The following is a 26675-nucleotide window of genomic DNA, read 5'->3' as shown; positions in this document are numbered from 1 at the left end:
TTAGGGTCATGCAGGAATGACACTTCCATAATTTTTAGCAGGCCCCAGGCAGATTCAGTCCCAAGTCTTGGTTCACATGTGCTTGAATATGTGTATGGATACGTAATCATCATTAACTTTGATAATTTGTTGTGTAATAGGCTGCAGTGTCCTTCAGATGTAGAAATTTGTAGTGACTTTGTGCAGATAGTCTGTATTTGAAGATGCAGATGATACTGCAGTTTCTTAATGTGAAGGCCTCTTCACAAGTAAACCAATTCCAAAGTGAAGAAACCAATTAAATCAGTCATAAATCAGAGTATATGAATTAGATGTATATGAAGTATATGTAGATTAGAACAATAACAAAACTTACGCATCTTTTCAATGCATAGGTTTTGCAATGTATATGCATAGCAATGGATATCCCTGGGACAAGCTATAATTTTATGCAGACTTGCAGGCCTACATCACTTAGTGTGCTGAGGAAAAAAAAAATTGACTTGCAGAGAAACAGATGTAAATATATAAATGTGCGAGGTCACTAAAAGCTCTCATGCAGTTTTCTACAACTGTGAAACTTCATCAAACACTCCATTCTGCATTCAGAGATAAAAGCAGTTCAATCAAATCATTGCCCAGTGGGGACTAGTTCTGATTAAGGGCTGTATATAAGAACTATCTATTTGTAGGTCGTCCTAATAATTTAAAATATTCTGAAGTTTTATCGCTTATTATTGCAGTCTGATGAAAAAAATGTCTCTTTAAAATAATGATAAAGCACACTATGAAGGAACAGGGACCAGCATTCAAAGTGAGTAACAGAAAAATATGGAGCATTTTATTAAATCTTTGACATTTAAAAATATTGTTCACTATCAACAGTTAATATTTGCATTACACTCTAGGCTTTCATAGCTGCTTTTAAAAGACATGCGTCTCTACCACTCCAAGTACTTATGTGGCTTGCATTGCCTGATGGTCTAAGTATTGCATAAATGGTCTGGTTTTTCTTTTAATTCTCTCTTTTCCACTGTTGGGAAACTGAGACATAGAGTCACTGCGGGATGGGATTTAAAACTCTTATGCATTTGATACAAAAGGCACTAATTCTCAAAATGCCTGCTGACATAATGTTTAACAGATCAAGTCAGTTGCTTAAATGTGGGTGTCTAGTACCATTGAAATACCATAGGGAACCCAGGAGATTTAGGCAAGGTTGACAGATATTGCTGAGGACCAGGGACAACCAGGCCCTTCATGATTATCAAGTTCAGGTGGGATATCACCAAAACCCTCAGACAACTGTAGAGTCCTGATGCTTTGACAGCTGAAATGAATCTTAAATTACACAGAGTTTGTGACATGTCTAGAAACTGAACATAGATGTCTTGAGTTTTCACTTATTTGCATATGCATTTCTTTACCTTCTAATTATTTTCTGTATTTGTATTCATCCTGTGAACTTATCTGCAAAAGTATTTACCAGGTTTCTCACTGCTAGACGTGGTCTACCTTCTCAATTCCCCTTAGCTGAGTGCTTTGGATGTAGTTTTGAGTTAAGTTTTGGCTTTTCTTTCTCCTTTCCTCTCTGTCGCTTTCTTTCTTTCCTTCTTTTCTTTCATTTTTTCAGTAGTTCTGGAGGTTGATTATCTGAAGTTTATCTGAAGACTCTCTTCTCTCAGGTGTCATTCCTGGGAGTTGCTCCTCTGGAATACACAGTAGTTCTTCTTGCCTTTAATCACTTTTGAGGATCTTAAACTCTGTATCAAGTACAGAGGACAGAAGCAATTTTATTTCTTTAATGAGTGAAATGTACCTAAAAGAAAATCTCTATGTACATTAGCTCCAAGTCCTGTATTTGTGGAGACCACCAGATCTTTTCACCAAAAATATCTAGGGCAGAGCTTGATTATTTAGGCATTAGATGAAAGCTAAAAAAGAGTCCATCAGTCTGCCAACACCTTTCTTAAATTGACCATGGTGATGAAAAAGAGGCAAATTGTAGACAAGGGTTCTAGTCTGTAGTGACCTTGGTGAGCAGAAGCCAACTCCTAACAATCAAGTCAACCCCTGCAGCATCCAGGCTGTCATCTCTCCAGGCCTGTAATGGCTATGCTGGGACTCACTGGGATACTTGTGCATCATCTGGACCCTAAGAAGATTTAGAGGGCATTGTCGGTGTGTATTTTACCCAGAAATTAAGAACTGTTTAAGGCAACCTTAAAACTGGCTGTTGATAAGTTGGTGATATACAGCAAGCCATATTTTTAGCTGTGTACAACTGATGCTGGAATAAACTGTGGTTTACTATAGATCTAATAAAATCTTAGAATATATTCCTGGAACCACAAGTTTTGGTCCCCTTATCAAGGCCTCACTGTCATACCCAGGACTTTCTTTTAGTCTACAGAACTTAACATTAAAAATGTGGAGCTCCTCTCAGTATCAGTGTAGCATTGTGGGGTTTTTTTGCATGAGTAAAGTGACTCTGTCATTCTGGTGTCAGAATTCTGAGTCTTCCTCTCCTTCACCCCAGTAACCTTGGAACCTGTAGGTCCTCAAGTAGGCCACCTTTCCCCTTAGCTCAGAGAGAATGAGGCAGATTTAAAATTCAGATATAGACAATTGCATGTCTATTTACACATGAGTAGATGTTTAGAACTCAGTTCAGTAGCCATCATATTGAAATTGAGATGTCTGGGACATCTGTGTAGGCTTGGACTTTGCTAGCAATACCTGTCTGGAGTTTCAATCAGATTCCAGGCAATGTACATCTGCAGCACCTCAGATGACTCTAAATTCATTTCTGTGGTTGACTAAGTGAAGCACCTAATCAGACATTAAAGCCAATGGAGCACAGAATGCAATTTAGCTGGGTGGCTGAATAACTATTAGGGTAGTTATTTGAGGATAAATTAAAGTAGAGTCATCTGATCAGCTGAACCACTGTCTAAGCTCTATTGATGGTTTTGTACTAGATCTCTTTAAGCTATAATGTAGACACAAAATTTATGTTGGTTCAGTTTGGTCTAGAATCCATACAGAGTTCACTGAAAACAAAACACAAATTATTTTTATTAGAGCTTTTTCTCCTCCTTCAGAACATCTAGCCCTGAGGCTTCAAGATCTTTTTCATCCTAGTAGGAATTCTTGCTTTAGAAACTGCAAATTAGAGCTCAGGTGGGTGCCAGAGTTGAAGATTGTGCCTGTCATCCTGCAACAGCAGCGAGTCTAACAAATAATCCCATTCCACATGCTCCTGTTAATGCTTCTGTCATGGTATTCCTCAAGCTAGTCAAGAGACAGAAGGGCTTATTAATGTACTACCCAGTATTGCATGTGTAAATAATAGCTTGCACTGTCATTCTCTCTTGAGGTCTCTGGCAAGTTGGCATCATCCTGTGTAAGTGCATGCAGCTATGGAGGAGAGGTAGTGCTCATTCCCCAGTGGGAAGGGAGTTTAGAGGAATCTGCTTCATGTTTTTATATCTATATATGTAATGTGTGTGTGCAAAAAACACAGCACTGCAAACTGGAAACTGATCCTGCACTAGATAAAGGACTTTACGAAAGTTTTAGCAATAGTGATTGCTCAACAGGGAGACCAAGTTTTGTGTATTTCACTTGAATGGTTGATTCATAAGAAACACACCTCCAAACAGACTGTTGGCTTCATTAAGACATCCTGGGTATGGTGGATCCCTTGAGAGTCAGAGGGAGTATGTTTTCATCTAAACCTGTCTAAGCAATTGTATCTTGAAGGTATAATCAGGGATGGATCCATCTGCTGTATGCTACGTTCTGTTAAGTTAACCTTTAGGTGAGGGTTTCTCTGGTTGTTCTGGAATATTTGGCCATCTTCAATTAAATGTTGTTCCATGCAAGGTTGTACATACCAGGCAGAGAGACAGAACTTTGGGCTGCACTCCTGGTACACAATCCAGGTGCCAGTATCTTAAGCGAAGTCTTTGCACTCACCTCTGCCATTCAAGTTAGTGACACTTGGTGTGTATTTGCTATTTTGCTAAGCTCAGTCTTAGAAGAAAGAGCTTGTCCAAGGTACACAGCAGTGTATTGGGTTCAGTCATACCCTCCCTAGGAATAAAGGGCCAAATCCAGATGTTGAAAGCCATCTCATGTACAGTCACCATTACCAGTTACACCATTTCATGGTATAGATCTGTGAATACGACACACGAGGATGGAATCAGTCCCATCTGTTCTAACAATATGTTAAATGTTAAACAGTGTGTTTAAGCTCAAAGCCTGCCTAGTGCAGAGGGTGGCCTCATTTTGATGTACAAACACTGATGAGCTGTATTTTGAGACTACATATGTGAGGAATTGGCTATTGGCTCTAAATGCAATTTTATGATTAACTAGTCACAAGTATTTAATCTGAAAGCTAGTTTGATAAAGTGGATGAAAACTCTAATAACCAGAATGAAGCATGATCTTTTAATAACTCATAAAATAACAGGTGTAATACTAGTAAAGTGTTCTTGCTATGTATTTATGTAAAACCTTCCAGCTGATTATGTTGACCAAAAGGAACATTGGTAAATCTTCAAGAATTAGAAATGTTTGTGTATAGAGTGATGTGTATGATGATGTTATTGATAACCAATAAAAGTTAGGGAAAACTTGACAAGATATAAACATTGTTTAAAGTAACAGAAAATTTAAAGATTAAGAAGGCGAAAAATCTAAGAGGTTTTATGCTTCATAAAAGAAGAAAGCTGAAGATTGACAGGACAATCAGTTTTTAGTTCTATTTACAGTTTTAAACTAATGTCCTGTCTGTAATAAGAAGTTACAGCTTATTCATGGTTATTCCATACAGGAATACTTTTTAATAAAATTAAATTAAAAAAAAAAAACAGAATGAAAGAAATTCTCAAAGCAACATATAATATGGTTGTGTGTGTTACTGGATTAGAACAACACTGTCCAAGAAGCAATTAAATGGAATCTGGAACAGTAGATAAATTTCAAACAATGACAGACTTCCCTGACTAAGTTAAAGGACAGAGCAGTACAGAGTGGCTTGATTACAGATAATGGCATGGTGGGACTCTGAAGGAGTTTTCAGGGAAAGATTAATGACTACAAAGAGATAGCTGGAAATAAGCATGATTCTTGGGCATGTTATCCTTTTTGAAGGAAGACCAGATGAGGTGAGAAAAGCTCGGAGAGTTACATGAACAAGTATTAATGCTGATCAAAAAACAGAAGCAATATAAGATAAAGAAAGAATGCATTGTGAAAGAGCAGATAAATAATCAAAATACAAAAAGGAAAAAAGAAATAAGAGGGAAAATGCAATGTCACTAACTGTGTGAATAAAATGCCTTCAGAGAAATTTTTATCAATATGCTAAAACTAAAAGGTCTACTTAAAAATCTACAACCACTGCTGGAATTAGATAAAATTCATTTTAGTTTTGCAATAAGAACAAAATATAATTGATCAAGTACAGTGTTAATGAAAACCACTGAGAAGTTGGAAAAAGAGAAAGAGTGAAAATAATCATATTGCAAACAGACAAAAGAGTACTTGGTTAATTAGAATATCTGAATCACCTAGGTTAGGTGATATTTTATGAAGAGTTCTAAGAAACTGAAGAGAAAATACCAAATCATTTAGCAATCATTTTTGAGAACTTCTGGAGAATGAATAAATTATTAGAGGACAAATAAAATATAGATGTAGTACTAATATGTATGTCAGATTACAGGATTCATCCTCAGGATAGATCTCCAACCTCCTGGGCTGTTTCTCTTCAGCCATTCACTATACAACCTTTGCCTAAATCAAGGGGGAAATGTATGATGATGTTACTGGCAATAGAAAATTGCTGTCATTAGCACTGACTCTGGTGAAGGGAAAATGGGGAAGTATATGGAATGCTGCAATGAGATGTAATGGGAAGAGAATAAAGCTAAATGAAGTAACTCAGCAGTTGGGAGCTGAACTATTTAAAGGGAACCAGTAAAGAAACAGATGTACTGTACAACACATTCTGCCCTGCATCATTTTGATGACAAATTATTTTTTGTCAGAAGCCACTAAAATTTCTACAAGGGAGACATCTTTATTTTGTGAGTAAAGCTACAGCTACCTTTTAAAAGCTGGTTTAGAGTGATGTACCAGAATTGCCATGCAGGCAAGCCATTTCTGTTACAGTTTGCCTAACTGCTTCTAAATTTCCTGGATATCTAAATTTACTGTCCTTCAGTTTGAAAATCTTTTGTTTTCCCACATATTGGCGAATGTTTTGCCTTGTTTATGGTATCAACACCCCAGCATCTGTTTTAACCTTGGCATGACACCCATGTAGCCTTTATCACTATGCTGTCCTTACTGTCTGTTCACATACACACACACAGACACACACACTCATGTTTGTGCACACACATATTACACAAAAAGGTAATTCATTACAATGAAATATTCCACATGCTTAGGAATAAAGAACTGGAGAGTTACAGTACTTAGGTGACCTCAGTTCACCCCTCACATTCACAAGCCTTATGACAGAGTCTTCCATCACAGGTTTCTTTACTAATTTTTCCCCTCAAAATTCCTTTCTCATTAAGTATACTGAGATTTGAGTATGCATAGGAACATACTTCAAATAACTATCAGTTAAAATAAAACCTTTTGTTATTTTTCTAATACTACGTTGCTTGAATTTTATTACCTTAGCCCAGTAGTCATTTAAAACAACAATGAGACCCCCTAAACTGCCTTTTTTTCTCATTCAGGAGTGATGTACATTTGCATAGTGTTGTTCATCTGGACCATTAGAAAAAAATACCTATATATCTGAGCATGCATTTGCATTTTAGAAACTGAGTTATAAAGAGTTAGAAAACATTAAATTATAATACTTCAGGTTATAGCTTTAGACAATTGAAAATAAGTATATGCAGTTAGAAACACTTGTCACAATTTTTTCAGAAGCTGAGAACTGTGCATCAGAAGTCACCTCCAAAATCTTTGCCTGTGCTTCACATGGGTCAAAGCACAAGCTCAGTTATAAAAAAGTTTGATATTCTTGACTTTACATAGGACAAAATATAGATTCTTAAATCTGCTGAAAGTAAGGTAAAGGCCCAGTGTAGACAAAGCAATCTGCTGTGTCTAAACTATGATTTTATTCCACATATGCATAATTGGTTAAATCAATTGAAAGCTTTTGTTCATTGTAAGTACAATGAACAAGGTCACACGTGAAATTCACACCTGTTCTGTGGTCTTGTTCTTAACCCAATCCAAATTGAAATATATTTTCAGCAAAACAAGAAATGCAAATGCTACTTTAATCCCCAAATAATGTACTTCTGTAGTCTTTAAAACTCTGCATTAAACACTTCAAGCATTTTATTCACTATGGAACATGTTCTATTCTGTATCTTTTCCATTAAACCTTGATTATTGTGCGTGTGGGATAAAATCTCCATGCAGCAATACACTGTATTTACTTTGGAGTGGCTAGTACTGATAAAACTGAAGGCACATGCACTTGTTGCAAATGCAACCCTTGACTTAACTGAAACCTCATATTTCAGATGTATATTACTCTTATCTTATGCAGTATTTTATTAAATTATTGGAAATTGAACGCTTTAATAACATTATGATGATGATGGGAACATCAATGGGTTAAATTTGCAAGATGTACCATACCTGCTCTAGATTTGTGTTGAAAGTCTTTGATTAGATAATAATTATTTGAATTTTTTTTGGTCCAAAGTCTGTACCTAGATGGAAGTTTTGACATATAAAAGCCAAAGTATTTGACCAGGTGACAGAAGTGGGGGGGTTAGGTTACTGTAAATAGAAGTATATAAACATTAAAAACTAGAATACCATGAATAAAAATACACTGGATAAATACCTATCAAATGACCTTCGAGTACAAGTCTCAAATGGTATTTTCTCTGAATGCCTACTTAGCAGCCAAAAATTAGCAAAGAGTGGCCCCTCTGTGCACTATCCCCCTTTGCAGTCACGAAGAAAGGGAAAAAAACTGTAGTTTATTCACTGGTATCTTACAGCTTGCACTAAGAAAAAGTATGTTATTTGTTGCAGCTGGTTGAAGCTCTTCAGTCTCTGAAATTATTGATCGCTTCTGTTCTTCAGAACTATTCAGAACTATTTCCCATCTTTTTCACTTTTTGAGGTTTGTTCTCTCCAAACAGCTCCCCTTTTAATCACATAGGAACGCCACTTCTTGAAGTAAGTTAAGATGGCGTTTAAAAAGAAATAGCAGTTCTTAGCTGCTATGCTGCATTAGGATAAAAGATTGCACAACTGAGTTGGTTTTTAGCCTTGATCCATTTTTAAATATAGTATGAATATTATAGCCCTGTTAGCTTCTCTGAACTCCCTAGGCATCCCTCTTGTTGCCAGAAAGGAATTACAAATTGACAATGCAAGTTATTTTATTTTGTTTTCCATCTCCCTTGGAATTTGGAAGTGTGTCTGTTCTGTCCATGAGCTTTTTATTTCCTGACATTCTGATTTTTAAGTACTTTTTTTATTGCCTATAGAAATAGTAGATCTTCGCTTTCTGCTCAGAAAAATAACTTTATGTAGCAGTGGAGTGGAATATTATACCAAAGAACCAACATACCAACAGATCTATGACTCTCAGTAATACCAAGCTTTTTGTCAGAAAATTCTGCTCTCACTGCTTGTATGGTTGATTTCCCTCTATCTCCTAGCTCTACTTCAAATATATGTTTGTTTAAAAAACATTCTGATTCCCTCATTCTTCAAAAATAAGAAATGGAGACTCAGGGGAAAAGAGAATAAAGAAAAAACTTGCTAGGACATGCAGAAGCAGCCTGGTCCGTGGAGAATCCATAGGACAATATATCTAAGGGTCTTTTCTGAGGTCAGCTTTTGATTTGAATTATGAATTTGGAGAACATGCCTCTCTATTCCCTTATCTGGTGAAGGGAAATTGCATAACTTTACTGGCCTACATATAGGAAATCAAGAGAGGATCCTGGGATAGAAATATCTGTGTATTTTGAGCTGTCTTATGGATAATTATCTGCTTGTGTCTGACTTTTGACATGCAGATCTCTAAGTAGCTTTAGTTGGGAAGAACACTTTCTCAGGAAGGAGTCAGAGGTAGCCAGATTACCTGAAGAATCAAACAAGTATTTAATAGTTAATTTAATAATTTTTTTAATTAATTAGGAACTTTTTTTTTTCTGTATATGAGCTTTCTAAATGTAATTTATCATTACTTTAATCTTTAAGTAATGAATTTTATTCCATAAACCAAACTCATGTCAGGAGCAGTTTCTTAACATTCCTCTTGTCTCCTCTGGAGCTGATGGCTACCACTCTTCCTTTCTGTTTATTTCTGAGGTTCTCTACATCTGACCCCTTCCCCCAAAATTCTTTTGGTTTCTGAGATCTCTTTCTTCTCACCATTCCTGCAGGCTGGACTCTTCTTGTGTAGCCTATGTCCTCCTTTTCTCCATTTCCTCTTTCCTAAGCAGAAATTACCATATTTCTTTTCTTTGGTCTGTAAATCAAAGGACGGAGGGTCCAAGGGAGTAAGAGAAGATGGGAAGAGGAAAAAAGGAGATTAAATAACTGAAAACAAAGATGGGGGACAGAAGATGTCTGCTTCACATCCACGTTCTTTTACTGATCTAAAACATTTTTACTTGATTAGAAAAGCAGTGGGACGTTTAACTGGATGGTTTTCACGGTGATGTTCTTGTCACTTGCACCTCAAACCCAACAGAGTTGATGCTGAGTGAAAAATTCCTTGTCTGGGCTTAGGATGAGTTCTTGCAGAAAGTTGGCCATGCTTTCCAGCATGCTTTGTAGTTCCATGTTATTCAGATTTTTCCATTTTCCAGGTATCTCAGACTTCTTATTTACCTGGACAGCTAGCTACAAATTGTGACAAACTTGTCTGATAGAACTGTTGCACTCAAAATTCTTTAACACACATGGCAAGGGGAAGGAGCAGATTTTGATTTGCTGAAGTATGAGTGCTCACAGCTAAAACTGAATATAACTGCAGTTGTCCCTTGAATAAATATGTAGGTAGATACTAAATACTTACTGAAATGGAAGAAAGCAATCTGCATTTATGCATTGAGAATTAATATATTGTAATTTTTTTTTAAATTCTAGCCCTAATTTTTTCTACTTTAATTCTTAATCTGTATAATGGGTATTAAATTGCCACCTTGCTTTGATGGAGTCTTATAAAATACATTAAATCATTGTTTGGAGCTGTCTAATATTAATTCAATGAATGTCTAAAAAAAGTCTGAAAAAAGTGAGTCATTCTTACTGGTGAGATCTTCAATGGGAAGCTATATATAAGACATGGACCCACACAGAGAATGATAAAGGCTAAAAGAAGAAATATCAGCTGCCTTATTTTCCAAGTACAATCCATCCTCTTGTACTGAATTCTTGGATTATTCAGAAATATAATTATAGTGTGCGTTTGGTGCCATGTGGGATATGTAACCTGGGGCGAAGGGTAGTTAGCCAATGTTGAACAATCTGCAGTCTGGTGTTTTGTAGCTTCATGACATTCCTAGCATGTGTAGTGGGGATTAGTAACTCCTGTTTTGTCTGTTTTATTCATTGAAGTGACTGTTCCTTTTAGGAAGGTGTACTGAAATCTAGAAATTATATCAAGTGAAGTCACAGTGTCCCACACTCTTCTCTCACTGGATCAGGAGCATACTGTTGTATTGTGCAATTTGTTGATAGCACTGGTCTGTTTGGATCAAATACCACAAGGTGTGAGGGACAAGGGAAACTCACAAGTGTTTGCCAGACTATTAGGAGCAGTTTTTTTACTGCAAAGAAAAATTAAATCAGAAAAATCCAGCTCATGGAGCAATGTGTAAAGTGTCAGTAAACCACTTGTCTTGAGTTAGGATAGGAGGAGGCCCCAAAGGATCCCTAGTTATTTGTCAAATGCAGTATCCTTGTATAGAAAGGGATTGGTGGAAACACTCATCACAACAACATCAGGAAGAGGGGTGCCAGAAAAGGTGGACTCTTGCATGAAGGTTTCCTTGTGACTGAAGGAATGAGGTACTAGAGTTCCCAATTAATGGACTTTGACAGCAGGTATCCCGACACCTTAAAAATCAGCTGTGTAGCAACGTTGCAGAATCCTTCAATAGTGTTTTGCAGCTGGTCTGTTTACAGTTAACATTATCCTAAGAGTATATCAAGCTGTCCCCTCATTAATTTTGAACACGTTTATTCAGATTTTTAAGAAAATGCAGTATGTTGTGAGAAGTATAATTAGCCCCTTGGTCAAAAAGCAGAAGAAGCTTACCGTTGTAGAAAAGACTCTTGAAGACAAATATCTTTGCTAGTCAGGAGAGTTCAGAGGGCTATATCAAGGTGCTAGGACTATGTGTATGAAACCAATATGTGGCTTTAGGTTTCACAGCCAGTACTTGCTTCGGCTGAATGCAAGTTACATAGCTCGTTTCTTTGAACAAACTTCTTTAGGTGGGTGGATTTTTTTTTTCCTTATATTCACTGTTAATAAGAGATTATGTCTGGCATTAGATATGCAACTAATTTATGGGCTGGTGTAAAAATGACATCTTGTGTGAGTATTTGTAGCATCTAACTACTCAGGTATCAGTAGAAAACACAGAACTATTGTAGTCTAATTACTGCTTTTGTGTTGCATGTGAGATAAACAATACAGGAGGATTTGCAAAAGAGTGAAAAGGTGTAAATAAAGCAGAGAATGTGTACAGAAAGAAAGGTCACAATATTAGAACTGTTTCTTAAAATATGTGGGCTGGGAATAAGTTGCACAGGAAAAAAGAAGCAGACATGAAGGAAAAAAGCGGACAGAAAATAGGCAACTTGCTATCTGGCTTACACAACCAGAAATCTGATTTTGCATTTGTTTATTTTTTGGATGTGCTTGTTTATTTTTAGGTTTTGGAATTATGAATGTTATTGTTCAATGGCAAGATACTTGAAATTTGTGGGCAAGCTATGTTGAAGCCTGTGGTATTTATTATTTCATAAGAGATCCACTCAACAGCTTCAAAGTGGTAGCGACTGTTTTTTTAATAGGTTCTGGGTGACAGTTGCTGCATTAGCCATGATGTAGCTAGACAATGCTACATGAAATGATACTGTGTAATATTAGCAATATGTAGTCAGGAATTGAAAAGGAAATACAAAGAAATGTATTTAATCACTCCAGAGTGCACTTCTTACATATCAGTGGCTACTCAGTTGTTTTCCAAAATGGAGCCTTTTCTGTTTAGATAAGATTAGCATACATGGAATGTGTTTCTCTCATTCTTTGGGCTCGTTCATCAAGTTGAAAGGCATTTTGAGCAACATGAAAATTGTCCTGCCCATGGCAGGAACTAGATGATGTTTGAAGATTCCTTCTGACCCAAACCAATCTGTGATTATGACTCTGTTGGAATCATTTAGTTTGGAAAAAACTCTTAAAACCATCAGGTACAAGCATTACCCCAGCATTTCCAAGTCCACTGCTAAATGATGTTCCTAAGTGCCACATCCATGTGTCTTCTAAATACCTCCAGGGAGTGTGACTCAGCCACTTCCTTGGCACTCTGTTCTTGACAACCCTTCCAATGAAGGATTTTTTCTTCATATACAATCTGAACCTCCCCTGGTGCAAGTTGAGACCGTTTCCTCGTGTCCCATTGCTTGTAACACAGAGGAGACTGAGTCCCACCTGGTTGCAGCCTCCTTTCACGTGGCTGTAGAGAACGATAATGTCCCCGTGGAGCAACTTTTTGTCCAGGCTGAACATCCCCAGCTCCCTCGACTGCTCTTCATCAGACTGGTGCTCCCTCCCCCAGCTCCACTGCCCTTCTCTGGGCTGCCCCCACCACCTCTGTGTCTTTCCTGTAGTGAAGGGCCCAGAACTGGACACAGGATTTCAGGTGTGGCCTCACCAGTGCCAAGTGTTGGGGGTTGATTCTGAAATATCCTTTCTGCCATGATCTCTACAAGTTTGGGTCTGCCATCATAACCCTGTTTGGAAAGGTGAGCTTTTACTTCTGTTCCTGTGGAATATATCTTCCCAAAGTTAATTTGTAGAGAAAGAAAGTCTGTGTTTCTTTCATCTCTGCAACACATTAAGAAAAAAAGAAAAAGAGCTTTGCAGTGCAGGCATGTTAGGTTGCAGTCTAGAAAAGGCATGGTATATCAGTTTCCTCAAAATGATAAAGAGCTGCTGGATCTCATGTATCCCTTCAAATTTATGGTAGATTTTTATTTAGGAAAATCAGGTCTTCCTTCTGCTGGGTATATATAGATGTATCTATATCACTCAGTCTCTGGTGCAGCTAAATGCCCATGTGCTTAACTTTAAATTAGCCCAAAGATGAGAGTGGAAAAAAATATACATAAGGTAAGGTAAATTATTTATATATTTTCTTTTTCTGGGCAGTTTTGGCCAACAGCAGAAACACTGAACCAATGAGTTAGGAAGACCTTTGATGTCACCTAGTGTGGTCATACCGATGCTTCTGAACTGCAGGACCAATTCAGATTGTCTGCAGTGTTTCTGAGGATCAGGGTCTGCTTGGTGCTGAACACAGACTTCATGGAGCAAAGCAGTCATTGCCGAAGCCGCTGCATGGGAAGTGAGGCACATCCTGAGGTGATGCAGCAGTCCATGCGTGATGCCCAGGATGCCCAGTGGAACGACAATCCGTCCTCCTTGGTGGGAGTGTTGGCCTGCCTCTCCCCACGGGTTGCGGGAGAACAATAGGCCTGTGCAGTGGCACAAGGCGCCTGGGATGGCGCCGCAGCGATCTGCTGGTTGCCGTGGCGACGGGAGTGGGCCCGCAAAGCCAGCCTCCTGGCTGCTGAGTTGGAAGGGATAAGAAAAACACAGCCCACTTCCCATGTGAAACGAATTACAAGAACAAGCAAAGGAAGAAAAGAAAAATGTCAACCCTTAATCAAATGTTCTCTTATTTTTAGAAGGGGTTTGAAGAAAATGGAGACCATCTCTGCTTACCCTTTGGGCTCAGGGATTTGGCTAGTAATACCTCTGTACATACTGTGGAAATAAATTACAGAGGTTTGTATAAGAAAAATCATGTGTAAAAGGTATCTGTGTGCAGTGGGAGATGAGAAAACCTTATTCTATCCTGCTGTCCTTTGTGCTTGCCTTAGCAAACAAAATCTGTAAGAATATGTTAAAATGGTTCTCAATCTAATAACTATATTTGGCAGTCAAATGAAATACACTAGTTTTTAACTAGAAAAATGTAGCATAATCCAGTTTCTTATTATCTCACAATGTCTCTTACCTTTTAACCTTACTGCACAGCTGCATATCAAAAGCAGCATGATGGAATAATACTGTGAAATACATTTAAACATAGCAAATCACTGGTGTGTAGAAAACACCATTCATTTTCTGGCATTTGTCATTCTTGGGAGCTCCTTCATATTTTATTATATTTAGTAATATTAAACAAACCAGCAGTTTCAGTCAACCTAACAACCTCCAGTTACTAGCAGCTAGGTCCTGAAAATTATTTGGGCACCTGACAGTTTGGAGGTGCCTCCATTTCACAGTACACAGTGCACTGAAAAAACAGCCAAGTCAGGCCTCCAAGACCATGATAAACTCACAGTGAGTTGCAGCGATTTTTGAACATCATGATGTTTGACTGAAGAGTTCCTGTTCCTGAGAGTAGGATGTCTACTACTGAAAAGGCAACAAGACCCTGCTTAACTTAACAGGAGGAGAAAGGCAAGGAGAAAAAGGGTGTGCAGTGCTAAGCAGAGGAAGCCAGTGAGATGCTTCAAAGCAGGAGTTGTATCTGGAAGTTTTGCTTCCACTTGCATCCCTGCATTAGATGCTATTTGAAAGGTGGAATTCGTGTCCTGCTCCCTGGATCTTGACATGTGAATCAACCCTTTGGATAAGGGCAACTGCTTCATTGTTCTTTCAAACTGAAATACAAGCATGTCTGTAGCTTAGAAGTTAGGATACTTGGATGAAAGTCATGAATTTTTAGCTTTTTTTCTGCCTTTTCTTTTTTTTTAACAGTCACTAGATATAAACCAGAAATATTTCTAGAAACAGCACAAGAAGATTGATTTACCACAGGCAGCTGTCACTGGTCTAAAGGATTATATTCTTTCTGTCTTACTGACTAAACCTCACAGCAATTTAGTTTCAGCAGGACCAATGAGCAATTCCTTCTCAACCCCAGAGTTCCCTTTCCTGATAGTTGTTGCATAGTTTCCTTTGTTTTTAGGAAATTTGAGTATGAGAAATACAGGTAAATCTGATCTCCTACCTTCTGCATGAATGGGTAACAGGTGGGCTGTTCTATGAGAAAGAAAGCTAAAGCCATTCTTCTTCCTTTTGACACATTTTAAGAAAAAGCAGCAGTTCATGTGGTGCTCCTGTTTCTGCCTTGGGCATGCTCTGAGACTTCCTACCAGATCAAGCCCTGATGACATTTCAGAGGAGGGCCTACTTTTAGACTCCCACAAAGGATTGATGGGGTTTCCTATCTGCTCTGTCTGCTCTGAACTGGGAGCTTGAACACCAGGCAGCCCACAGGCAAAGGCACCAGTGTGAGCAGGGTTCAGTTGCAGGCAGGAGGTGAACGAGTGCTTGAAGATGTCAATCATAACTTTAGGGCGTAAGTATGTGAAAACTTACATATTTTGTTGGGAATGTTTTCCTTGCTGCTATTTGACAGGCCGCTTCTGGCAATAACCTATTTTTAAGGTGTGGAAGTTGCCTGGAATTTTAGTATCTTTGATTCTGCATTTTGTGCTCTCTGGGGTGATTTAGGTGGCTGACATTTTAAAACATAGGACTATGGTTGATAAAAATATAGGGAAGGAAATACATGTATAGGACACTCTGAGAGGTGAACTGAGTTTTTATATTTCATAGAATTACAGAATTACAAAATAGGTTGGGTTGGGAGAGACCTTAAAAATCACATAGTTCTTCTCCAGGCTGAACAACCCCATCTCTTTTAGCCTAGTTTAATAGAAGAGATAGTCCAGCCCTGAGATCATATTCATGACCTTCCTCTGGACTATAGGTTCAAGTCATTCTTTGGTGAGGGCTTCAGAGCTGGATGCAGCTCACTCGGTGGGATCTCACAACAGTGGAGTAGAAGGGCAGAATCACCTTGCTTGACCTGATGGCCACAATTCTTTTGATTCGACCTAGAAAATGGTAGGCTTTATGGGCTGTGAGTGCACATTGCCCAGTCATGTCAACCAAACCCTTCTCCTCAGGGCTGCTCTCAATCCATTCGCTGCCCAGCCTGTATTTGTGCTTGGGATTTCCCTGACCCACGTTCAGGACCTTGTCCTTGGTCTTGTTGAACTTCGTGAAGTTCACACAAGCCCATGTCCCAAGCCTGTCAAGGTCCCTCTGGATGTCATCCCTGTCCTCGCTGTCAGCTGAATTGGTGACAAACTTGCCAAAGGTGCACTCAATCCTGCTGTCCATGGTACTGAAAAAGATCTTAAACAGCGCCATCCCTGCACCAATCCCTGAGGACACTGCTTGTCCCTGCTCTCCACTTGGACATCGAGCCATTGACCACAACTCTGAATGCAGCCATCCAGCCAATTCTTTACCCACTGAGAGACCCACTGAGAGGCACATCTGTCAAGTCTGTACCTCCTCAGCTTAGAGACACTGTCTCCACTGTTGTGTGGGACAGTGTCAAATGCTTTGCACAATCCAGGTGGAGAACATCAGTTGTCCCTCCCTTATCCACCAGTGCTGTAACCCCATTGCAGAAGGCCACCAAATTTGTTTGCTCTTAGTGAAGGCATGTTGGCTGGCAGCAATCAGCACCAATTGTAAATTTTATTACAAAAGTTAATTTGTTATTTGATTATCACCTCCTTATTTATTGCAATACCACAGTGCTAGCTGGTTAAAACTCCATGTTACATGCAGATTAGGTTTTCAACATTTTTTGTAGGTCTGAAAATATTATCTTTGCCCCTTTCAGCACTCCACAGCCTTACACACTTACTGGAGAAAGGAATATTTTTCTGAGACTTTAGAAGTCTGTTAATTAGCTCACAGTAATATTGATTTTTTAAAGTGGGTCCTTTGAGAAATTTAGCATCCAAGCTAAGCAGCATTTATAGCAAGTAATCTGAGTAATGGTACAATAAAGACTCTCTGGAATTTTCATTACTCAAATGAAGTGAAATTATCTTCACAATATACATACAAGACATTAAGATGTAATTTAGGTAAGTATTAATAATTATATTATTGAATTGTTATGACTAAATAGGTAGACAGAGTTGGGTCCACAGCATTAGTAATTAAGTGGGCCAAGTGTGACATCAGAGGTAATTTTTTTCAATTGCCACCTTATCTGTGCAGCTAATTTGCGTGTGACAATTGTGTTGCTTGTAATGAATCAGTGCTACAAGGAGGAGGGATAAAAATAGCAGAAATTCTTCCTACAAGGATCCTTGTCCCAGCTATCCATGTTGGTTAATTACCACTACACTCTAATTAACTATTCCTGTTGTGTGAAAGGTCTGTGACTGTATGATCATTTGAATGTCAATATTTGAAAAGCTTTGGATGGCACTGGTTGCTTCAGGTTCCTTTCTAGAAAAGCTGAATGTGAACCAGAGAAAAATCTTTAAAGCTTTAGTCATATGGGCCTCAGGTCTGTAGGGACTCCTTTTTAAACTGACCTTGCTTAAATCACCACTTTTTATGCAGGTTGCAAATTTGTACACAAGTGCTATCACCCCACCCTTATCTTTGAGTGAAATGGCCTCTTTTTAGTGAGCATTTCAGTAGTAGCTTGTTTTTACTTTCTGTATAAATGGCACTGACATGGAAAACTTTCTGTTTTCTCTGATTTTGTTCATTTTTTAATTACTAAGAAAGTCATAAATGTAAATACTGGAAATGGAACAAGGTGAGTATTGAGAATGAGTGTCAGTAGTTTTACAGCAAATTAATTTTGGAAGAATGTTATCAAATGATTATTTTGCAACTTGCTTGGTCCTTTCTTCTGAACATATTTTACAATCAATATCTTTCTCCCAAGACAAAATTCCATGCTTCTGCAGGGGATTTTTCTAACAAAATCTTGTCAGGTTTTTAGATTAAATAATGTCTACAGTATCTTAAGGAGTCTGAAATCTTTCTGACCTGAAAGTACAAGTTGGGCATTTAACTCCGTAGTCATTTTTACAGATCTTGTTTTCATGTTAACAGTGGAAATACTAGTGAGAGGCAACCTTTCACTTATAATGAAGCTTGCTAAATTCTGGTCATTTGCCAGTTCTTGTTTGGAAATTAAATATGTGACACATTGCCTGAAATTTTTGCACTAATAAGAAGCAATGCTCATTACTGAAAGCTACATTTCTCTAGTCCTTTCTTGCAAATCTCTAAGAAATAAATTCTTTTATCTTGTGGGGAAATTGTGTTATCTTGAAAAAAACCTTTTGGCTTATAATTTAGCTTATGAAAAAGTTATTCAGTGTTTTTTTGATTACATTGTGAGATGTCTTTAATTTTTTCCCAGATGACAGTTTAGATGTCCAATATTTCAAGAGGATGCAGTTTGGAAGGATATTGGGGTTAGATGGGTGAGAAACAAAACAATTCCAAAATTCCAACTGAGGAGGCTTGTTTGAGTGAGCTATTGATGATGTGCTTTATATTTTTCCCTCGCCAGTTATGCATCTGGAATCGCAGAAAATAAGAAAGAATAGAGCTTTTTGGTGCTGTTGATCTGAGTTTGAGTCTGCTCTCTCTGACTCCAGTCTCCAAGCATGTGTAATGGAAGAACATGCCCATCTGCTCCTGCCCTGCTCCCACCTCTCTTATCTGAGTGACAGGAATAATGGCACTCTCAGATACTCCAGTTAAGTGTACAACCCAGCAGATTTTCTTTTCTGTGCCAGGCCATATTTCCAGCAGCTCTGTAAGCTGAAGTATGAGGCCTGTTGCCCAGCTCCACTGAAATGCCCCAGCTGTGCTCCTGCAGAGCCAGGTCTCAGTCCATCAGGGTGAGGCTCGGTGCAGTACACTTTGGCAGAGGCATTGGCACGGCACTTCAAACACTACCAGACCTTGTCTGCCATACACTTACACCATGGTCCTACCCACTGCTGTGTGCTGGATGTCACCTGCACCAGCTCCTCAGAGTCTCTTCTGACCTCATTATTTTGGTGATGCAGCAGATTACTACACGGATGACTGGGAGGGGACAAAGGAGAGTGTAAAGTGCTCTCTGCAAATTGGGAGTGATGCAAGCACCTTTGCTGCCCCATCAGCCTTCTGCTTACTTCAGAAGTCATCCTTCCTTTGTCCATACCTATCCTGCTGTTTGTCGAACCAGTTTCCAGTACATCAGAAACATAAAACATTAACAGAAGTTGTTGTTACCTTGTTGTTACCTTGTAGCACTTGATATCTCCAGCCGACCTGGGTTTCAATAATGGCTGCACAGCAAATGACTTTGGCTCAATCTGTTAACAGTAGCACTTACACAGCTTTAGGTACCTGAATTACTACTTTTCCTGCTCTGCTGACATAGATGAACACCAAAAGAATCCATTAAGCTGGCACTGCCAGCCTAAAGCTAGAAGTCCCCCAAATCTTCTATTTCTTTTTTCTTTTTCCTTTGCAGGGGAGAAAGAAAACTTTAAATTCAGAGTCAATTTGTTCTTTCTTTTTTCAGTCATTTTGTTCCCCACAGCTCATATCTTCCAACTTCAGTGGCTGAATTTCCAGAGAGGTCTAGTGATACATCTGCCAACTCTTTTAAAGCTTCTGTACCATTTTACTTAGGTGACAGAACCAGACATTAGAATTTTTCATTATAGTTCCCAGCACAAAAAATATGTGAAGGAAGATTTAAAACATAGGTACAAAAGGAAGAATGTGAAACATACAGTCATGACTGCAATTCTAATATGTTGTTCAATATTTTATTATCTTATGGGACAAATCTTCAGCATTTGTTTCGGCAAAAGGTAGAATGCATGTGGGTGCTTAGGTCTAATCCAGAATTTCTGGGAATGACTGTATTTAGGTGGAGAATGCAAGAGGTGATTTTGTATTGAACAACCCATATAAATGCCAGTAACATCTTTATCTCATAATGTATCATTATGCATTTTGTTCTGAACTCATTTATAGGAACTATCTCAGAATTTGGCAAAATTTCTGGGTTTTTAAAATTATGTTGTTTTTCATATGCCTCCAGTCTCCCACATGCCATTTTTCCTTCGCTCTTGAGCCCAACTGTTCTGTGAAACTACTGCCTTCTTGCTCAGGAGATGAGCTTCCTATGTGTGCTTACAGGGAAAAAGATGATGATCCTGGGAGTTGTGCAGAACCACAGATCTGGGGGGTGGAGGGTCTCAGATGCACTCTTTCCTAACTGGAACTTCAGAAGCAGGATCTTTCCAGTTCGTTAGACTATTGTGCATTAATAAGACAGGAATTTCAACACTGTGAGCTGAAGTGTATGAGACCTGAATCTATCCTTGTTTAAGCAAATTTTGTTGTGAATTCTATGTTTTCCTTCCAACTAAGTTTTCCTATAGACTTAAGAAACTGCAGTATCACAAAGTCTCTTATGTTTTCATTACAGAAAGCATAAAGCTCAATAGAGATTGCTCACCTATATTTCCTGTTATAAGAACCTGTTTTTTTATATGCACATAAGCATATAAAAGTTAAATCTTTGGACTCAAAATCTCTAGGTGTCTACTAGGATAATTTCTTTTTGGTGAATATTTCAACTAATGTAGCTCAACTATTTTTTAAGAATAAAATAATGTGACAAGGCATTCTTGCATTCATATTAATTTTAATTCCATTTACCAAGTCATCTCTAAAGTTAATTGAGGTTACATTTGGTCCAGCTTATAATAGATGGAAGCTAAGAGCAGGGAAAGAATTTCTCCCCTTGTAGCCGAAGGAAGTTAGGTTTTCTTCACTCTTGATGTAGGAACCTGTGGAAAGAGACTGGAAGAGCACAAGAGGAATAATCAGGTAAAAAAAAAATCAGGGAATAGGATTAAGGGGGTAACTTGAGCAGATACTTAGAAGATAGGACTATGAGGGATAGGCTGTTTCTTTCTCTTCACAGGTATTTCTGCAAATCAAACAGCAGCTTTCTATTGCCATGAGTTTATTCCTCTATACTAAGCAGTAGTGGATTATATTGAGTATCTAAATTTCCCTGGTTTGCTATTGTGGAAAGATGAAAGGTTGTTTTAGCTCCATGGCAGAAGACAATAAAATCAGTTTTACGGGAGGGATGAGTGCCTGCTACTGTTGATACTTAACGTTGACACAGGAAAGCTCTAAAACCTGAGCACATTCAAAGATTTAAAGACAAGGTTGTTGCCTTATTGAGGCAACATGAGTTCTAGGCTTTCATGAGTTTTAAATATTTGCTTTTGTAACCTTGACATACTTTAAAAAAATACATTCAGTAATACATAAGGAAAAAACAATAGCAAAGAATTAATAAAATAATGCTTTCTCTGCGATGCAGCAACTACATGCAAATATTTTTCCTGTACCTGTTAGTTTAATTGAGTTTTAAACATTGTAATATTTGAAGCTGTGTGCCAAGGTTACTGGCACCAGTAAACAGTGATGAGTACACCGTGATTGTGTGTAAACATCATGCAGTAATGAAGGTGAAATCTAAAAAACTGTTAAATGAAGTGAAAGCAGTAGCTGCAAACAAAATAGATGCATTTATTAAAATCAATGGAAATGTATAGCCTTTGTTTTGGACTGGATCCTCAGTTGGCTCAGTTCCCTTAAATCCATTTATGCTAGCTATTTCCAGCCGCTGGAGAAGCCCAAAATGGATGGCTTTTTTCAAAGTTTTTTTCTATAGGTTTACAGCCTCCTTTTGGTTACTTAAAAGAGAAAGGCAGAAAGAGGAAATTATATTTTTTGTGTGTTTACCAGGGAGATGAAGGGGGTATTACCCCCATCTAATCACTATCACTGGTTGCACAGCCCATGCTGCAGGCACTCTTATATCAGGTGCTCTACGTAAGCTGGCATCATTGCACAGCTTCTCCTGGTAGAGCAAGTTTCTGCCTGCACTGTTCTGAATGCTGCACACAGATTGTCTCGGGGTATGATTTCCAGATTTGTAGTCTTAAACCATACCACTTACTGTAAAATATAGTTTAAAATATAATGGCTTTGCAAAGTTTCCTCGATTGCCTTAAAAAGACATCACCTAGATTTCACAGGGTACTCTGTGGAGTAGCACTTGAGTATCCTCAGGGGTATTCCTGTAAATTAATCAGTCCATCTGAAAAGAGTGAAAAATTAGCAGCTGAACAGAGAGAAGTCTTCCATATTCCAGGGTCATTTCTGAAAGAAATCCATGCTGCTTTGGGACTGGAGATTTTATTTTCAGAAAGAAGTCACATCCTTCATTAAGTCCTGACTCAGCAAAGCATTTAAGCATGTTCTGTTATGTGCCTATTTGCTTTTCATTTTTCCACTTCTTAAGAGCTGTGCTAAGTCAGAAGCAGCAAGCCAAATGGAAAGCTAGAGATGAAGTTTTCATGGATTTGCTCTCATAACACCTATTTAATGATCAAATTAAATGAGTACAAGTAAGAATTCTTGCTTCTAGTAAATTAGTGTTAGGAAACTTCAACAAGGGTAAGAGATCAGGACAGGTCATCGGTTTTTTCAGGTTTTATTTTCAACTGTAATAGTTAGAAAATTTTTTAATGTATTTTTAAAAAGCTGAGATTTTTCTCTGAAATTATAAGCTCAAAAAAGGATATATGATTGCCAGCTATTCCAACTTGATCCTTGTCTTCAATTCCCCTTTTGAGCCACTCTTGTGTCTCCAATGATTCCTTCAATAGTCACTGACAGCTTTTTAGATCATCAGCTTTCAAATGCTGGACTTATTAGATGGTATCAGACTCCTTGAAATTAGGAATTGTATTGTCCTATTTGTGTAGCTCCTACTGCTAGCAACTCCTATGAAGAGATGCTTGAATTGTGGAGGTTTATTTCATTGACTTTTCTGGGCAATTATTTTGTGTATTATTGGAACAGATGGTCTTTTTCAGCTATTTGAATGTTTGGAACTATTTGACCTGCCCACAAGCCAGAAGATAAAAGCAGTGGCAAGTTAGGATTGAACTGGTACAGTTAAATGGGGCATGGGGACTGCATAGTTTGTTGACACCAGTCCCTTTCTTCATCATTTTACTATCAATGAACTAAATAATTTTATCCTTATCCACTCTCCTCATCTTATTCTGTGTGGATTTTTTTTCAATCTGGAGGGAAATAAACATTATAAATAGATAGGTGAGGTAGGAGGTGAATTGAAAAAATGGAGAGTTTCTGAACAATTCTGTAGTCGTGTCCTTGGTTCCAAATGAAAGAGCAATCACATCTGGTATTTGGCTTGAGTGAGAGCTACAATTTCTCCACCAGCAGTGCTGCCAGCAGTGTAGCAATAGTCCATGGGTTCAAGCACCTGCCACCATATTTTATTATCATGAAAATGAATGCAATCATCAGTAATTTATTATTCTTGGCACATGCTGTAAGTTAAGCAAAGTGTTCTCTTTTAAATGTGACAGAAGGGCCTGTTTCAGGGTATTGAGGGCATCTGTTAAGTTTTCAATTTTAATTCCACCTTTTTTCCCCATTTTTAGGGAAGTAACGTGATGGAGGACCAGGATCTCCTGGAAATAGGAATCCTTAACTCTGGCCACAGACAGAGAATACTCCAAGCAATCCAGCTTCTCCCAAAGGTACAGTTTCTGTTATTATGCAACTGAGGGAACTAACCCCTGCAGTATTCACATTATTTAAAACACTTTTTTGAATGGAGATAGATGTTACTCTACTGGTTTTGTAGACACATTTTTTGCATATGCAAATATGGCGTAAAATAATGTCAATGTATTGAACTCCCTTTGCATAGATGTAGTTGACAAAGCAAAGGGAACTAAAATCTGTAATTTGACGTGACGGCTGTCGAGAATGAATTTGAATTCCTTTTGACCTTTCAGCCTATTTATAGACTGCCATTACATATGTGTAAATAAGTCTGTCCATGAATCCCAGAATGCCTTTCTTAACATAGGAGTTGCCCTGGAAATACTTTGCCCCTTATATAAGTACTCATAAAAGCATTGGAGGAAAGATTGTTTTCCTAATACCTGCCTTTTGTGTGACATACAGAGACTTCCTGCAGGCTGCATATTTAATTTTCTGCTATGTATATGAATTTTGCTTCTCGGCTGCAGGCGGAAAAGCTTGCAGCCATTTTCTCAATCATTTTTAGTGCTAGCCAATTTAAAATCTAGATTTTAAAATCAGTGATAGAATATTCTGCATACCAGAATGTATCACTGGAGGCTTCTACTACCATTCCAAACTAGAGATAGTGGACCTAACATGAAAAATTGCTACTTTGATTTGGAAAATTTTAAAAGGAGAATGAATGATGAATAGCAGACACCAGTAGGGCTCAGAAGGCTATCGCATGTGATGCTGATACTTCGTGCAAAATACTAAGGCAGGAATAAAATCAAGTGTAAGGTGCACTGAGTGTTCTGGTAGCATCATGTCAGAAGTAATCAAGGTAAATAGAGATTATTCCACTTGAAGTTTCATAATGCTGAAGAATGACAAGAGTTATTAAAGGATTTTTCAGTTTAGATCATCAAGCAGAAATGGTTGTAAAAGGCTTTTTGATGCATCAAGGCTTCCTGGGTGGATAACTTGTAAGAAGGAGCACAAAGGTTTCTTTTGTATGGGAAAATCAGAAGTTGTGAAGCAATTTCTGTGTCTGGAGGTGTTAGGCAATCCATATATACTGCAGTGTGAGTCTGCACATGGAAACACCAAAGATCATTAAAAAGAACCATTTTCCACGTAGCATATTAGACAAATGAGATAAATGGTACAAGAAGTAGGGTATGAAAAGTAGCATTTGATGAATTAAAAAAGATATTAAAGGTTTATCTATGAATTTATGAATTTTTCAAGAATACTATCATTCAAACAAAAGTTTTGTAATCTTTAGCTGAGCTTGTAGCTGATGATATCTTTATACTGTTTCTCATGCTTCTTAGAGAGATTGGCTTTCATGTGGTTTTTTTAGCATTCTTCAAAATTATTGTTAATATATCATCATGTTAGTGCTGTCTGCACTCAGTGGCTGGTGTTTATGAAAGCATTGCTAATATGGTCTGCTTTTGGAGAGTTTACTAATGCTGAGAGCAGATTCTGTTAGAAAGCTACAACCTCAGTCCTTTTAACATCTGCTTCATGTGAGACCAGATCGAGATCTGGAGGTACTCTTGAAACCAGTTGAGAACAGGATGGTTACACAGTTACTTGGAAGAATTCTGTACCAAAGATAGTTAAGTAACACAGGATGGCTTGAAGCCTGTGCTGAATAATGGTGAGAGAGTTTTTAGCTTCTTCCCCATTGGGCTAAAAAGGCAGTCCCTAAGGACCACATTTTTAACTTGTCTTTGATGCAAGGATGTTACACCAAATCAAATGCAGTTGCAAGCTGAAGCCGTGCATCATTTTTCTCCATGTAAATGACTCAGCAATGTAAGGGAGCTTACACAGTAAAACCACATAATTTCCTATATAAACTGAGTTGTTTTGAAGGCAGGTTATAGAGCCCAAAAATTAGGATCATGGGAAGTTTTATCTAATGTGACACACCCTTGTTGTATTCACAACAGCTTGCTGAATACATAAAACACTTTCACATCCTGCAACAAACCATTAAACATTGCTGTATTTCTATTTGTGTGTTGATAAGTTCAGCTCTGTCATCCTGCATTCAAAATAGTGCATGCTATCTAAATATATTAAGACCTCAAACTGTAATTGGAGTCTCACTAATTTGAATCTCATTAGATAAAAATTCTGTTAGTTTGTTTGTTTTGAGCATGTACCTCTTTTCTGTTCCTCATTTAATTTAAATCTCGCTGACTCCATGTGTTTTAACTTAATGACATTGCTGATGATGTTATTTTTAGTTTTACTAATGTTTCCTGTCTTGAGATACTTTTTAGCTCATATTTTGAGGTGGAAGTTAAGTGCTTTAAAAAGCACCTATCAAACAACACTTTCTTAAAGCCCCAGGCAGCACTGAGTTAAAAGTTAAAAGGGTAAAAATCAAGCAACAAATCTATCATCAAGGTTCTAAAATACCTTTTTTAAAAGCTCTTTTTGTTGTTCTGATACGTATTCACCTCTGCAGCCTGGAAATGCAGCAGGTATTTAGTAGCTGAAATTTTTTACTCATAACTACTTCCTTCCTAAAGAGTGATGAATTTCTAGATATCAAACCACCAGTATCCTTATTAGGAACCATTCTCTAGAGCTTGAAGTGGTTTTAAATAGGAAAAAAATACCCACATTTTGGCCAAATATGGATTAATTAAGCATTGTGGTCTCTTATGCAGGTATAAAAGGGTATGTTTACCTGGATTTCTCAAAATGTTTTCCCATTATATTCTGTATGTGAGAAGAACATTTCATAAGAGGAAAAAGTAGTATGTTCACCAGTAGGTAGGTAAGGTTGAAACCTTTGAGACAGAATGCTTCTTTTCAAAATACTCTATTTTTG

At 37.9% G+C, this 26675-nt stretch overlaps 1 protein-coding gene across 7 annotated transcripts in view; it reads left to right on the top strand.

The window, feature by feature from the left end:
- The window catches only part of ANKS1B (ankyrin repeat and sterile alpha motif domain containing 1B), a 415189-nt gene that overhangs the window by 220117 nt on the left and 168397 nt on the right, over positions 1–26675 (top strand). For all 7 annotated transcript variants that reach the window (XM_064702134.1, XM_064702132.1, XM_064702136.1 and 4 more), the window contains one exon: positions 23728–23826. In XM_064702134.1, coding sequence (XP_064558204.1) covers positions 23728–23826 — 99 coding nt within the window. The remainder of the gene's footprint in view (positions 1–23727; positions 23827–26675) is intronic.

The sequence above is a fragment of the Zonotrichia leucophrys genome, chromosome 1A (genome assembly GCF_028769735.1).
Source record: "Zonotrichia leucophrys gambelii isolate GWCS_2022_RI chromosome 1A, RI_Zleu_2.0, whole genome shotgun sequence".
NCBI lineage: Eukaryota > Metazoa > Chordata > Aves > Passeriformes > Passerellidae > Zonotrichia > Zonotrichia leucophrys.
This window is presented reverse-complemented; position numbering and strand designations above follow the sequence as displayed.